Here is a 15,835-nt window from a genome sequence, read left to right on the forward strand (position 1 = left end):
CTGTTAATAACTAGGTCAAGTTTTAAAAGGTCAAAAGAGTTGTAAATTAAATGATGCAAGATAAGAAACATACAAAAATGGAATAAAGCAAGATCCAGATCTTTCACAGAATCTGAGAACCATTAAAATTGGAAAAGGCCTCTAAGATCATCAAGTCCAACTGTTCCCCCAGCACTAACTCATTTCCCCAAGTGCTTTATCTCCACCTTTTTTGAACACCTCCAGAGACAGTGACTCCAACACTTCCGTGGGCAGCCTGTGCCAGTGTCTGACCGCCCTTTCAGTGAAGAAATTTTTCCCAGTATCTGACCTGAACTTCTCATGGCACCAATTGAAGCCATTTCCTCTTGTCCTGTCACTTGTTACCTGAGAGGAGGGACTGACCCCACCTGGCTGGTGGGGATCTCTTGGTACCACTGAAGGAGACTTCAAGAACAGCTTGGGGCTGAATACTAACTGAACACTAAACAGCACATTTTAGTTTAACTCCATCCTTTTTCACTATTATAAACATCTACAGAAGAATGTCTTTAGAACCAGAATGATATTTGTACAAATTATTGTACAAATTTTTACAAACTCAGCCAACCATATAAAATTTTGTATGTTAGACTCCAAAAAGTGATATCCTCCATTACACTTTAGATTCACTCTATGTGAATAATTAAATAGAAAATCAAATTTTCAAATAGAAAAGGAGCTCAACTGTAGTCTGAGACATTAACAATATTAATAGTAGATTAATGTAAACTTTTAAAAATTCCTATTAAATTCTTATAATTCTTTTATATTAGGAGTAAGAGTTTCTCACACATAGTTTGGATTAGGATTTGGAGTAGGAGGAGTTCCCCACATGTAGACTGGACAGCATTAGAGTCAAGTAAGGAAAAAACAATTTCATAATGAAAACACATATTCTTAATTTACATATTTATATGTTTAGAAACAATTGAGTATTTTAGGTCACAGTTTCAAACTTGCAGATCCCAAGTTCCATTATGTGCTCTGCCACTGGCTGACTGCACAGCTACAGTGGCACAGACAGGTCCTCACTAACACAGAATCTTCAGTACGTGCTGAACTTTCAGACAGCTAAGCCACACATTGTCCACAGACATCCAAACGTGGTACTAAAACTTTCCTAAGCTTCTTATAGCATCACAAAATAATAAACTTCTACATTTTAGTTTAGCTACCTTAAATTCGGTAACTGAGAATGAGCCTGCCTCCAAGCAGCATTAAAACACAAATTTAGGCAACAAGGGCACTGTGAGAGTCTCAGTTATGTTTTGCCTTACAAAGCTATTTCATCTTACCTTTCATATGGGGTTCTCTTCATCCCACTGTCCTTAATATAATCCACTAGTTGCTTCTGCGTTCGTCCACTGTGAACCCACAGAAGTACAAAGGTTATCAAACACAGGGGATGAGCATTAGAGAGGAATGTCTTTAGAATACTTCTTCCCTTTGCTCTCATTTTCTAAGACAAAATGAGTGTGCTCTATTTCTCCCTACCTGTATCTGAATGATGACCCTCTGGTGAAGAACACTGCTTTAGCCTTTGGCTTTGGCTGGTCGAAGAGCCTAAAGAATGTGTGATACTCAACACAGATTTTCCAGAAGTTTTTACACTCATCCCTACTTCCCAAAAGAAACTCCAATGTATCTTGATAGGGGCCCTGGGAAAAAAACATAGAAGTTCAGTAGCACCTAAAATGACAGTAAGTATCTGCCTTAAAACAATGAGAGTGATTCTGAATGCAGTTAAAAATTAATTAATATCTGTCAAAAATGTTTGCTTACCTTGAAACTGTACAAGTGTTTAAAAAGCATTTTATTTTAGAAACATGCTCAATATAACCCACCTTTAGAAAATTCAAAGAAATTTAAATACTTAAGTGAAATAGTAGCTATTTAAAATACTATTCCTTTTTTAGGAGTTCTGATGCTTGTCAGAAATTCAGACAAAACCAGAAAATACTGCATATGTCAGAGTACAGTTATCACATGAAATTTCTGAGGGTCTCTTTGTGAGACACATTGCTACATCAGCAGACAGCGTGTCCTGTTTCAGGTATCCTTGATACATGAAATTATATGATGTCCAAAGTTGGTTTTTCCCCTGTATTTTAATATAAATTAAACACTGAATGCAATCTAGTCATCCAGCATGGAAGCAACAGTTTTGATGACATCTGCAATGAAAAACACGTACTGTAAATCAGATAAGCATGAAAAACTACACTTGTGCTATAGGGATGTGTAGAAAAGATGAAGCAAGGGTAATCACACCAAAATTAAGCTACAACATTATAGTTTCAGCCACCTATTCCTACCTGAGGTAGGAGGTGGGTCAGGTGTATCAGATAATTTTTTTTTGAATCAAGAAAGTGGATGCATCTTTTTCAAAGGAGAAGTACTGAGAAAGGTTGCACCAAATACTTGGGTCTAGTAATTTTTTTCTGTCTTACATTTATACATGTGTAAGCTTGTGTCAAGGATAAGTTGAGATTGAAACAGAAAACTTAAAGATCCTAAGTTGTGGGGTGAGAAAGGAAAGATTGACACTTGAATGACGCAGCCAAACCTGCCCACTGAGGCTGTTTTATAAAATCACAAACTCCAGAAATATTCATAAGCACAGGTATTTTTTTTCAACACTGATCATCTATATTACAGTCAAAGTTACACAAACCTCTGGGTGGAGCTTAATAAGGAATCTTTTCCTCTTGAAGCTCAGTTTACGGACCTTGGACCAGTTGAAGGTATTGATTTTCGTGTTACCCTGAATCAAAATGAGAATGATCAAATGTTAGCATAAGTTTCAGAAAAGCAGAGTACTGTTGTGGGTATATAGACACGTATGTGGACACATCCAGCTGGATTTTTAGTTCTGGTGACAATATTCCCTTAAACAAGAGAGGTCACTAAGCAGTCTGAGAGGGATTGCAGGACTGCAGTGGCTGATGCACCTCCAAAAGAAGCTGCCCCACAGTAACCAAAGATCAGGTAAGACACAGCTGAGCACCCAAACAGAAATATTTCAGTAAATCAGATGCCTCTGTGTTTTGGGGAGAGGAAAACCCTATCATTGTATTCAATTCATAAACATGATTCTGAGCACTGAGTTGCTTCTTTAATACAACAAACATAGTAACACTAATTGATCCAATCACTCCAATCAGTCAGCATTCCTATACAATAAGAGCAACAGTACCCCAGCAAAAATCCACTGGAATATTAAAATAAGAGAAACCAAACCAAAATTCCAGGATGACAGACCAGGGCTGCTCCAAATGAATTGATGATTTTCTCTTACCACACACCTAACTTCAAACAAAGCCCCTCTATTTCACTGTCACTTGATTTTGATGCTCTGTTCTCTGCACAAGAACAAGCTGCACCAAACAGAATTTTGGGGGCTTAAATGACACTCCTTGACCATAGAACACGTTAAATTTTCAAGACATCATAAACACCTGATGTTAAAATGAGAGACTTACTCCAAGACATGCTAAAGGACAGTCTGCCAGCCCTGCCATACCTGGAACACCAGCACACCCATGTGTGAAACTGCCAGATTGATTTTGGTGCCCTCGCGGTCGGAGGCAAGGTGGAATCTGATGCCATACATCTCCAGTTTCCGGGCAATTTCAAGCACTTGAAAGTCAGATTCAGCAGGAGTTTGACCCCTATAATGAGGAAGAAAAATAAAGTTCTAAGAATGATCTGATTCTACCACACTGCCAACACACTTAAGTCTGAACTCTGGCACTAAATGAGAAATTTCTGTCTCATCTAGTTGGGTGGTTTCACTCCATGTTGTGTGTTACTCTGAAAGTTCTGTAATGACACAGCTGATGGCCAATGTCAAGTGCATCCCAAAACAGATGGTGAGAAAGATATTAATTAGCTCAGAGCTTTTGCAGTTGAGAAACTATAAAGTTGAACAAATCCAAATTCAATCCACAGTGCTCCTCCTTCTGCTTGCTTGTGTACACATTAGCATTAACTAAGATAAGAAGCGAGAGCTGGTGGAGTTGCACAGCCAGCAAAAGAGAACAATGTAAATATTGCAACAGAATGACCCTTTTCGGGTCAAGTTTTGGGACCACAAAATTATTACTCTATTATTACCAGTGCAACACATTCCTCCTGCCTTTGGCTGGATAATTCCCCCCCTGCCAAGGAATCAAGAGAAGGATCTTTAAAATGAAACCTCATCTGCTGTCAAAATTACTCTAAAAACAAGAGGAAGCTGTACATAGACAGGAGCAACTGCTCTGTAAGGGTGCACAAAGTCCAAAACAGCACCACAGAGACTGTTCATGACTCTGGCACATACCTGTCACAATTTCAGCCCTCACTGACTGCTCCCCAGGTTAGCTGACATCAAACCACTAACATTTTGCTCTCCTGCATGAAAACAGTCCTTTTTTTCCCTCAATCCCCCTTGTTTTTTTCCATGAGAGCGAGTGCATTAGATTGTAGTGCATTTTCAGTGGGTACTTGAACTGACAAGACCTTTTCCCTGTAAGTCAAAACACTCTATAAGTTCATGGGTCCTGACAAGGAGTTAAAGATCCTCCAAGAATGAGCAAAAGGTGCTGTGGAAATGAAGGAGGTCTTGGAGTCATAGAATCATAAAATCATTAAGGCTGAAAAAGACATTGAAGATTATCAAGCACAACTATTGCTGCTGACCAAGCCTCAGTTACACTACAAAGCAAAAAAGTCTTTATCACAAACATAAGCATGTCACCCAAGTAGGTCTCTGAACTACAAACACCCTGCAAGAAAATGCTACTACCCAGTTTTAGGCATAATATGGTCCAGGAGAAGCAGGAGAACCTTCTCCTGTGCTAACCCCAAGGAAACCCCACTGCAGAGCTGCTGATGTGGGGTCCCCAGCCTAAGTGGACACTCCATAAGATGAAGCAAGACTAGAGGAGGGCACAGAGATGCTCCAAGAGCTGGAGCCCCTCTGCTCTGGAGACAGGCTGGGAGAGCTGGTGGTGTTCATCTGGAGAAGAGAAAGCTCTGGAGAGACTTCATTGTGGCCTTTCAGTTCTTAACAAGGGCTTTTAAAAAAGAGAGAGACTTTTTCTATGGACAAAAGGTGATAGGAGATGGAGGAATGGTTTTAAACTAAAAGAGATGAGATTAAGACTACATTAGGAGAAATTCTTCCCTGTGAGGGTGGTGAGGCCCTGGCACAGGTTGCCCAGAGAAGCTGTGGCTGCCCCTGGATCCCTGGAAGTGTCCAAGGTCAGGTTGGACAGGGCTTGGAGCAACCTGGGATAGTGGAAGGTGTCCTTACCCATGGCAGCAGGTCAAAGCAAGATTAACTTTAAGGTCCCTCCCATCCCAAACCACTCTGGAATTCTGTGGAACACCAGCAGCACAGGACCTGCTGGGGCATTCAGAGCAGTGAGGCTGTATCAGCCACAGCTGGATAAACTGACCCCCTACATCACTACTGACAATGATTAGAAATAATAAATACCAAATTACTTCCATGTGCAAGTTCACTAGGATAAATGCCATGATACACAGAAGACACAGGTGCTAAAACATTATTATTCTATTTACAAACAACCACTGCTGAAAACAGATTAGATTCCTGCACACACAAACTAAGCACATTTTACAAGCCTTTTTTTCCAAGAAGAAAATGCCCTTCCTTCCATAAATCTGCATTTCACTTTATTAAAACAGAAGACAAACTATTTTTAGCATTACCTATTTTTGTGTACTATGCTGTGCCAACCAGAACACCACTACTAAATAAATTCTCCTGGTCCCTTGACTGGCTTTTCTAGTCATACTCCTTAAAAATACCTCCTTCTACCTACCTAGAGTCACGTGTTAGATCAAACAATTGTTTAGCTCCATATAGATTTTTTTAAAACACAAATAGAGAATACTGAAGTGAATTATTATTACATTTGAATTTAACAAAACTAGGGATGATGACAATACATATTAACCCTAAGTAAGAACTGTCTCTACAATTCATAATACAATTATGAAACTTATTTCACATGCTACAGTTTTAAAAATAGAAGCTGTAAGAAAAAGCAATGATTTTTTTATAGTTGCTAAAATTCTCTTTACTATAAAACACACACATACACAAAATGCCCTGTGAAAGGAAACCTGAATGCACACAACAGCATTTTAGCAGTGTTCTGTTGCCTTGTTCATTCTGGAGGGGAAAACAAAGAATCTAAAACACTACAGCAGGAAATCACAAATTTCTTTTGCCAGCTGCAGAAGGCAGGGATTCAGTGACATTCCTGACTTTACAGGCTCAGTCTGTAATCCACCTTATCCAAACGGCAGTATTATGTGACCATGTAATATAAAGGGAAGATCATAAGGGGCACAAAAACCTGATTTCAAATGGAAACAGAAATGCCAAACTAGAGTCCTGTAGCTGCATTTCTAACAGTGTTACCACTGTGTGTACCAGTCACATTTAAGAGCTCAGACTGGTAAAGCAGATTTCTCTTCTCACTGAAATTAGTAACTCTGGAGCAAGTGCTTTTAACATTGCCTTCAACTGTTGTTTAATTTCCACCACAGATTCCTTAACTGAGTCAAAAAACCTGGAGTACCACGGTTCCTATTTATTAAATATATACAAGACAAAATAGGTAGATCGTAAATCCCGCTTTTGGCCAGGGCTTCCTGAGTTACACTCTGAGAGCACTGTGTAACTCCCACCCACGTTAATTCCTGCTATAATTCTTCTGAATACAGCGACATTAAGAATGAAAGCAGGGCTTTGTCTTTTAAAAAGGGTGCTGAGGTTGGGAAGGAGGTTTGGAAGGGAAGGAAGGCAAAACCAAAAAATGGCAACTAGAAAATGGGAGCTCTATAGTACTAAAAATTCCTCATGAACAGTCTGGTGTAACTGATATAGAACCACTGACTGTTATTTCATGTACCATTAGATATGATCCAAAGCACAGCACATCTCAGAAAAAAAAATAAAAATAAGATACCAGCCAATTTTCAGAGTGTTAGATTGCACACAACCTGCCTGTAGCCAGCAGAGAAGGCTGAGCCTGGTGTGGAGGAGCTGGGAGCAGAGCCAGGCAGCTCTGGTTGTACCACAGACAGGTACCAAGAGAGGCAGCGACAGAAATTGCCCTCAGATGCTGCCTGCAGGCTTAGCTGCACAGCCCAGCCCCAAAACAATCTGCTCTAATTTTGTTCAGCCATTAAGCAGATAAATCTACTTAATCTTCCCCAGGTCAATAAACGACACACTAATATCAGTATTTCCAGCAAAAACTGCTGTCAGTGCAATAGGTGTTAGTGCAGAGCTTCCTTATAACCATCCAGCTAGACAAATATTGGTTGTGATACAATGTTCCCATGGCAATGCACTCAAAATAAATGCTGTCAAGTGTTAAGTGATTTACAAAGCATTTAAACCCTGTGATTAATATAGAACTTGAAAGATGAAGTGTCAAGTTAGGGTTTTTCTAATTTACACGCAATTTAAAGAATTTAAATTCATGGACAACTAAGCTAACAAGTTGTGAAAGGACGTGAGGGATAACAGTAAATGTAAATATAAATCTATTAAATCTTCTACTTCTTTCCTGATTTAAGTATGCACAGACAAAGAAACCACAGACATGTGAACACAGGCAAAATGTCTCATGTTGAATCCTGCACTCACCTCACAGCAAGTATTCTACTATTCACAGGAAGGCAGAAAACACTGTATTTTGGGTGTCTGGGTGCCAGGAATTAATTGCACCAGCACCAATACACCATCTACAAGATACACATATTTTGTTTTTAATCAACTATAGAGATAAAATAGGCTAATTCAGGCTCTTGCTGAAGCAATAACTAATGTGCTACACCAAAAATATAACTCATCTTGTTTACCATTACTACATTTGCAAAGTATAGAAACCATATTCCTATTCTTTTTTAAAGGAAAGAAATCTGTATTTTCAAATGTAAAAGAAAAAAATATTTTTAATAGAAAATAAACACTCAATTGCCATCTTTCCAATTACAACATTCTCCATTTACAGAATGGACTGGATACACAGGTTCTGTTTTATTGAGGGTGATGATGTTCTCCCACTTCTAAGAGCTACAGTGAAGCAAAAAAAAAAAAAAAAAAAAAAAAAAAAGGAAAATGGGCAGAAAGTGCCACAAAAACAATCTGGAGGAGATGAGCCATCCTGCCAGAAATGGGTTTCTCTTCCTGGACACCTGGTTTGTACAAGAAATCTTTCAGGAGCAATCATCAGTGGAAGAATCACAGAATTCCAGGATGGTTTGGGTGGGAAGGGACCTTAAAGATCATCCAGTCCCCCATGCCTGCCTTGGGCAGGGACACCTTCCACTATCCCAGGCTGCTCCAAGCCCCATCCCACCTGGCCTCAAAAATATTAGTCTGCTACAGGTAACTGGGGGAATAATAAGGTAAATTAAAGGAAATAAATAATTAAAATTAATGAATAAAGTAAAAATGTGACACACCAGGATAATATGAAAGAGAAGCATTTTTGTCTGTCCAACTGCACTGTGCAGCATCACCAGGAAAAAGCCAAATACCCAGGTCTCTGCTCCTGCCTGCTCCTTGGAACAGAAATGAGGAAAAATGTGTCTACACTGAGAAAACTCAGAGTCCCCCTCAACTGCTGAAGATGGGAAAGGGTGGTCAATATTCCCTGAGTAAGGGAAGAGGGAGGGGATGTATGTGCTAGTTTGGGCTGGGGTTAATTTTCTTCACAGGTTGAAATTTCTATTTGAGTTTGAGATTTCTATTTGAGCTGGGAATATGTTGATAACCCGGGGTGTTTTCCTTATTGCCCAGCAAAGCTCTCCCAGACCCAAAGGCTTTTCTGCTCCACACACAGCTCCACCAGGGAGGTGCTGGGAGAGGGGGCACAGCCAGGACAGCTGATCCCAACTGACCCCAAGGATATTCCATCCCATATGGCCTCGTGCTCAGCATATAAAGCTGAGGGAAGCAGGAGGAAGGGAGGACATTTGGAGTGATGGCGCTTGTTTTCCCAAGTCACTGTTACCTGTGATGGGATCCTGCTTTCCTGAGGATGGCTGAACACTTGCCTGCCAGTGGGAATTAAGGAATGAATTCCTGGTTTTGCTCTGCATGTGTGTGTGGCTTTTGCTTCACCTATTTGAGCTGTCTGTATCTCAAGCTGTGAATTTTCCCACTTTCACCCTTCCAAATCTCTCCCCCAACCCACCAAGGGGGAGCCAGCAGCAGCATGGGGCTGAGCTGGGGTTAAACCATGGAAGCCACAGCTAATTTTAAAACTGCAGAGCTTGCAAAATTACATCTCTCTAACAAAAATGTTTCCAAAGGCACGGGGAAAATTTAAAATGTGCCCTCAAGGTACCCAGGTATCTCTATCATTCAAAGGTAACCTTTTCAAGCCTCAGCTGTTAATCTGAACATGGCTTGCATGTACACTTCTGCCTTTAAAAAACTGCCTTAAAATAAGATTTACAATCATTTCAATGATATGGCTGTATTAAATGCAATTCTTATTAAAATAATTTTGAAAAGTACATTTATGTAGCAAGGAATCTTTACCTATTAACCTTCCTGACAAGGCAAAAATACAAACTTTCCTTATTGTAACCAATGATTAGAAGTACCTTGTTCGAAAAAAAAGCTCAAATCTATTAAACAGAACTACCAGTCCCTGACTCAGAAGACAGTCACAACCTTTCCATCAAGGGAAGCAAACCAGGAAAATTCCCCACAAGCAGAAGCAACTCAACAGAATCCTGGTATGTGACTAACACTGGGCTACTCTGTCCATGCTCTGGGGGTACTTAGATCTAAAAATCCCATGTTTCACCTCAAATTTGAGAGCCACCAGCCTACCCTGCATAGTGTCATCAAAACCTTGCATGACCCATTTGTAGCTTCAGACTCCACAGCACCTTGCAGTAGTATCACAATGTCACTACAAGTTCTGTAAAAAGGATTTTCCCCTTTATAATTTGCTTTAAAATTACTATTTATTTCAGCACTTTTCTTCAGACAAGAGAAAAATAATGAAATTAATGATTTCCCTATTCTGGCAACTTTCTCCCAAAGTGAAGAATCATAGCATATATTTTAATTTACTTCAAAATTACTTTAAATTACTTAAAAACATTTCTTTTGTTTCTTCATAATTTCTACAAGCACCTCAAAGTTTCAAAGGCAGAAAAAAAGTAAGCACCTGATTTCATGAAGAATCAACAAAACTGAAATTTCATCATTAGCAATAATTTCAGTACAAGTTAAAATGACTGATCATAAACAGCAAATAGCTAATTACTGAAATTCTCAGGAACTAATTTTCCAATACTATAGGATGTGTCTTTAAACACAGATGCTGCCCTGCCTTGTTCTGTCTTAAAAGAAAATCAGTCAGCAACAATCCATGAGTTCACCCACAAAGAGCAAAGGAAAATCTAAGTTTGGATTAAAACACAGAACCATGCACAATAAATTGCGTGTGTGGACATTCACAATTTTTAGAAGAACTTCAAATTGCTAAATCCTAATATGCAAGGTGTCACAAATTACAGAAAGATAAGTTCGTGCAGTTCCTGACTCCATGTTGGAACTAATTTTATATTTGTGGCAGAGTTTCTTTGTCACCAATAATCTTCCCTTATTTCAAAAATACCCAGCTGTAAGATAAGGTATTGCATGAATTCTGACAGAAGTTACTTCTTCCCCACTCCCTCCATCCTTCTCCATCTCCCTTATACTTAATGTGTAGCAAAAGAATATGATTCAATTGATTTCTAATTATCTAGACAAAAACAAGAGCTCTTTGCCAGCATATGCTGGCAAAACTGAGCTTAGGCTTTGTAGAATGGAAATTCTGAAGAATTATTTTGCCTATATCCATTATAACATGTAAGCTTTCTTTGGGACATTATTAAAGGCCCACTGCAAAAATAACTTGAGAAAAACTACTGCCCAACAACTCCATCCTGACTATGTAACTATTGCTACCAAACTTTCTTGCTCAAGGTAAATGGTGTTTAATTTTACACACTCTTAATGTCATCCTGTCATGCAGCTGCTCAACTTCCCCCAGGCAAGTCAATCTGCTGCCCAGGGGTTACCTCAGTGGTTTATATTAATCCTCACTTACACATGCTTCCTGTGGAACTCCAGGATCTTTCCTTCAAGTTTTTCCTGGTTTGGCAAATACTGGTTTGTTTTAAGGTGTTCTCGATCTTCTGATTCATCAAAATCACCTATTTCAGCTACAACAGAAAACAAAACAATGTTAGTTAGAGTAAGAAGAAACAATGGAAAAGGAACAATGAGAGAAAATATTTGGTTAGGAATTAGAGACACCACAAGAGCCTTTAAGTGCTTCAAATTTGTGCACGATGTTTTGTATCCAGCTTCATTTTACCAAACTCACATTTACCCCAAGCTGACTTCCTGGGGATTACAGCAGTATTTGAACATTGTCTGGAAAACTTAGACTTCTTAAGAGTGCAAGATGTGAGACTTGTAGAAATCTGTGAGGTGGTCTGAACATTTCCTCCTTCCAGGTACCTTATACCAAATAGCATATTTCAGTTCATTTTTTACTATATATATGTAGAACAGTAATAGACAAGGCTACTCGGGAAGATGTTAAGTTACATCTGGAATTTTGGTCTCCCCTTCACATATCCATGTCTTTCAGATGCAATGCTGTGAATTTAGGAAGATTTACAGAAGGAAAGAGCTTTATTGTGAAGTGCAGAACAGCTTCCACCTGATACAACACGAAACAATCAGAAGTCTTTGGCTCAGAATACAGAAGTACAAGGCAGGCAGAACACGTGGCAAATGCATATAAAATTACAAGTTGAATAAATAAATTTTAAGAATTTACTTTTTCTGATTAAAATACATGAAGTTGCAACATTAAATTCAAAACTGAAACATTTTAAAAGATAAAAGTACATACGTTGTCCTAAAAACTTCCCAAAAACTAAGATGTGAAGCTCATTTCTGTGGAAGGATGCCAAAAATATAAGTAAATTCAGAAATTAGACAAATATAAGGGCAATCAAACTGATGCAGAGCCAGTCTGTGGTGCTGTGTGTGCAGTGATTATGAGATGGTTGCAGCAAAAGGAGAGTTGCCATATGCATGCTCTGCGTCTGAGGGCATCTGCCATCAGCTACTGTCAGAGAAAGGAATGGGATTGTTCTTAACAAGAACCCAGCAAATCCTGTTTAAAGCCTAGCCAGCACATGAAAGGAGTAAAAAAATACTGAAGGGAGCTCTTGTAAAATAATTTCTGTTGAAAATAAACCTGTTATTTCTCAAAGCCCATTTTCCAGAAGAGCAGAATCAGGCTAAGCAAGGCCTGATGATGAGATTCTCTCATCAGCTCCACAGTGCTGGAAAATCATGAGCAGGTTTTAATGGTGTCACTCACTGATGGCACACATACAAGACAGATTTGCTCTTCCAATAAAATCACCACAAGTAATACTATTATAACTGTATTATTATATGGCGTTGCAGAATTAGACAACCAATAACTACTTAGCAGTGCACATGTGAAGAAGTATTATTGATCAGCTTTTGCTTCTAGCCAGCAAAGAGCCACCAAAAGCCTGCAGGTCAGCTTGCAGACCTGTGAACACTTTGGCTGCTGCTCCAGCAATTTGGTGTCTGAATTCACTCAAGGTTTCCAACCTCCCCGTCTCTAAGGCCACATTTTAGGTCTTTAAGCATGTACAGACTGAGCCAGCAGCAGCATGGAGTGCTTCCAAATGAATTGCTTCCCATTTCCATTTTCAGTCCCAGCAAGGAGGAAAGCTGCTGACAGACAACCCCACTGCAGAACCTGTTCCAGCATGGTTCTTAGCTGCATTTCAGCCCAGTTCCAGTACAGCCATCTCCTCCCAAGGCACAGGAAAAGTGAGAAGTGAAGCCAAGGGAGCACCTAGACAGGTGGGAACAGCTGTCTGGAAGATGTAGAGTGCTGGCAACAGAGCTTGCAGAGCCAGGGAAACAGCAAGGTGCTGATTTTGTGCTACCCCTCTGAAGCCAAGTTTACCTCATACACAAGCACCAGCTGTTCCTCCCCACATCAGTCCTGATGACCATCCCAGGGTTGAAACCCCAACATATTTACAGTGTGTGGAGAAGGACATACTGTGAGACAGAGACTTCTTTTAGTTACCAAAAGCTTCTATGTGTGATTTAATGTGGGTTAGCACTGGCACCACCAGCAGTGCCAGCCCAGCTGGGATACTCACACTGCAGAAGGTGGGAGACCAGCAGAGCAGCCGTGTTGTCACTGCAGGTCAGCCTCTCCTCTGCCAGGTCCCTCTTGATTTGCAATGCAAACAGATACCTGCAGGAGAGGTACAAGGGCTGGAGTTACACAGATCATCCTGACACATGAAAGGACAACAGAACAACTGAGCAGGAGCTTAAAAAAGCAGCATGTCCTGATCCTTCTGCTCTCCAAAGAATAACACAACAGCCTGGCTACCGAGGATTGTCAAATCAAACCAAAATAACCTGTGACTGCTCCAGTGCAAATTATCAGCACAAAAGGCTCACAGGAACAAGGAAGCAGAAGAAAAACTATGTTTTAAGCAGGCTTCATCTGTGCAGTAACAGCAGCTGTCATTCTTTCAGCTGGAAAGAAAGAACACTTCAAGTGATCTTATCCATTAGAAAAAAAAAATGGAAGGACATCACTGATTCCAGTATTTTGTTAGGAAAACTGATAAGCATTTCTGTTAGCACTCAACTAATCTACTCAGCAGCTATATTTTACAGAACTATATTAGCAGCCTACAAAGACAGTAAGAAGTTCAGTTTACTTTTCTTATACTGCTATATTAGTTCAACTAAAATATTTCCCATTCAGTTGTTAAAGAGGAATAATTTTTTGTTCAACAGTTTTATATGCTGTTCCTTTTACTTGGAAGGAGATACACTAAGGACTCCAGAAAACAGGCAACAATTCACTACTATAAACCGTCAAACTGACAGACTGATCCTTTTTCTTTACTGAATTACACCCTAAGAGATAGCAATATGATTTTTTAAAAAAGAGTTTAAAATTTTATTCCTGAAGTAAAATATACTAAATGTTATATATTTTGAATGATAGGGGTTTTTAAAGTTTTTAAGTAGTATAAGTATGTATTAAAGGTTTCTCAAAAAGTATGTTCTGCTTTCTGTATGTCTGATGAGCTCTCAGTTTTTTTAGTACACTCACAATAAAGAATATAGTATCATTAACAGCATCATTGACTACCCAAATGCTCTAAGTGCAGCCCATAAATACTCAATAAATAGGCAAAATACAGTTCCTGCTCTAAAAAGCTGTGTTCCTGATGAATTTCCTATATGAAACAGCAGTTAATATAAGAAAACTTGGTGCAAAGGAAATATTTAGATAGTATTTCTCCTTACAAGAGACAATCACAACAGTTGTCATGCTGGTTTGTTCTTCAATACATCTGAAGGATAACAAGGAACCTATGAGGAATTCCAATTAAAAGTAGTGAAACTGTGAAAAGCACTAAATGAGCTCTTTAAACACCAACATCTGGGTAATGTCCTTGTTAGAAGCAGACTTCAAATCAGATCCCCAGGTGCTAGCAGGTGGGTAGGGCTGCTTAAGTGACCACAGATCCATTAGCAAGCCACAAAAATAACCTATGGTGAGCATGGTTAAAACTGTGAACAGTAAAGTGTGTTTGCAAGTGCAAAGTATGTTTGGAAGTTTAAATCACTTATTAAAACATGTACTGATTATTTTATATATTCTTTTTTTATAGACAGTGTTTATAAACATCTGTATTTTCTGTATACTCTGACTCCCTTGACCACATGATGCTGGAAAGGCCTAACCTGTGCTGTTTTCTGTTTTGAAAAGTAATTTTTCTGATAACTTTCATCTGCCAACACATGTCTGCTGAAACTGTAACATTCACTGTAAGTGCTCTTTCACTCATCTTCCTCCTCAGTTTTGCTTGGCAGCTATGCTGCCTTCCTATTCTCTTAATTCAGTACATAAAGCATGTCCAATAGTTCTAAAAATACTTTACCTGGTATATTCCTCTTGCAGCTGGCCTGGGTCAGGAGGGAAAAACTTTACAGCCAGACGAAGCATTGTAGTCTTTGGTCCTAGAAGAAAAGTTGGTCATTTCACAAAAGCACCCGGTGTTCTTCATAAACACATGCATATTCTGTTTGCCAACAGGCAGAGAACCAACACAGAGAAATTCTAGCCAGATTTCAAATCCCAGCTAACCACAGTAGGCTCTGGTGTAGATTAGTGTCAAGTGAGATAAAGCAGCTGTTTTCCAGAGGAACGTGGATACCGCTGACAAGGTGAGCCTGCAGGCTGAATGCTGGAAAAACAGTTTCATGCAATGTGAAATCTGTAATATTCCAAAGAAGCTGCTTGGCTGCGTAAAAGACCATCAGAGGTGACCCAGGGACAGGGTCCCAGCAGGAGAGCAGAAGGGAGACACATCCCACAGGCTCCCAACACCCATCCCTACCATCAGGACTGATGCCAGCAGACCCAGCTGGCACCCCATGCAGATAAAAGGGTGTTTGCAGCCTGCTCCCAGCATGCCTGGTAATACACATTTCCTCACATTTCCAGAAAACTAATTTAATTTTCAAAATTAAAGAGAACCCTTGGTCACTATTGGGAACAATCCATAATTCTCTAAATTAACAGTTCCAGCATCACAACTCAGCCTGTGGAACCACAATCCCTGTTTCCCCTGGATTTCTGAAGGAATTACTACAGGGTACAACAGTCTC

At 39.5% G+C, this 15,835-nt stretch overlaps 1 protein-coding gene across 4 annotated transcripts in view; it reads right to left on the reverse strand.

Moving 5' to 3' along the window:
- FARP2 (FERM, ARH/RhoGEF and pleckstrin domain protein 2) overlaps nt 1–15,835 on the reverse strand; it is a 73,480-nt gene that overhangs the window by 33,447 nt on the left and 24,198 nt on the right. For all 4 annotated transcript variants that reach the window (XM_053986086.1, XM_053986085.1, XM_053986087.1 and 1 more), the window contains exons 5-11: nt 15,106–15,184; nt 13,294–13,391; nt 11,172–11,286; nt 3,545–3,692; nt 2,696–2,785; nt 1,516–1,679; nt 1,317–1,385 (exon numbers count right to left, since the gene is read on the reverse strand). In XM_053986086.1, coding sequence (XP_053842061.1) covers nt 1,317–1,385; nt 1,516–1,679; nt 2,696–2,785; nt 3,545–3,692; nt 11,172–11,286; nt 13,294–13,391; nt 15,106–15,184 — 763 coding nt within the window. The remainder of the gene's footprint in view (nt 1–1,316; nt 1,386–1,515; nt 1,680–2,695; nt 2,786–3,544; nt 3,693–11,171; nt 11,287–13,293; nt 13,392–15,105; nt 15,185–15,835) is intronic.

This window comes from Vidua macroura, chromosome 10 (assembly GCF_024509145.1).
Source record: "Vidua macroura isolate BioBank_ID:100142 chromosome 10, ASM2450914v1, whole genome shotgun sequence".
NCBI classification, from domain to species: domain Eukaryota; kingdom Metazoa; phylum Chordata; class Aves; order Passeriformes; family Viduidae; genus Vidua; species Vidua macroura.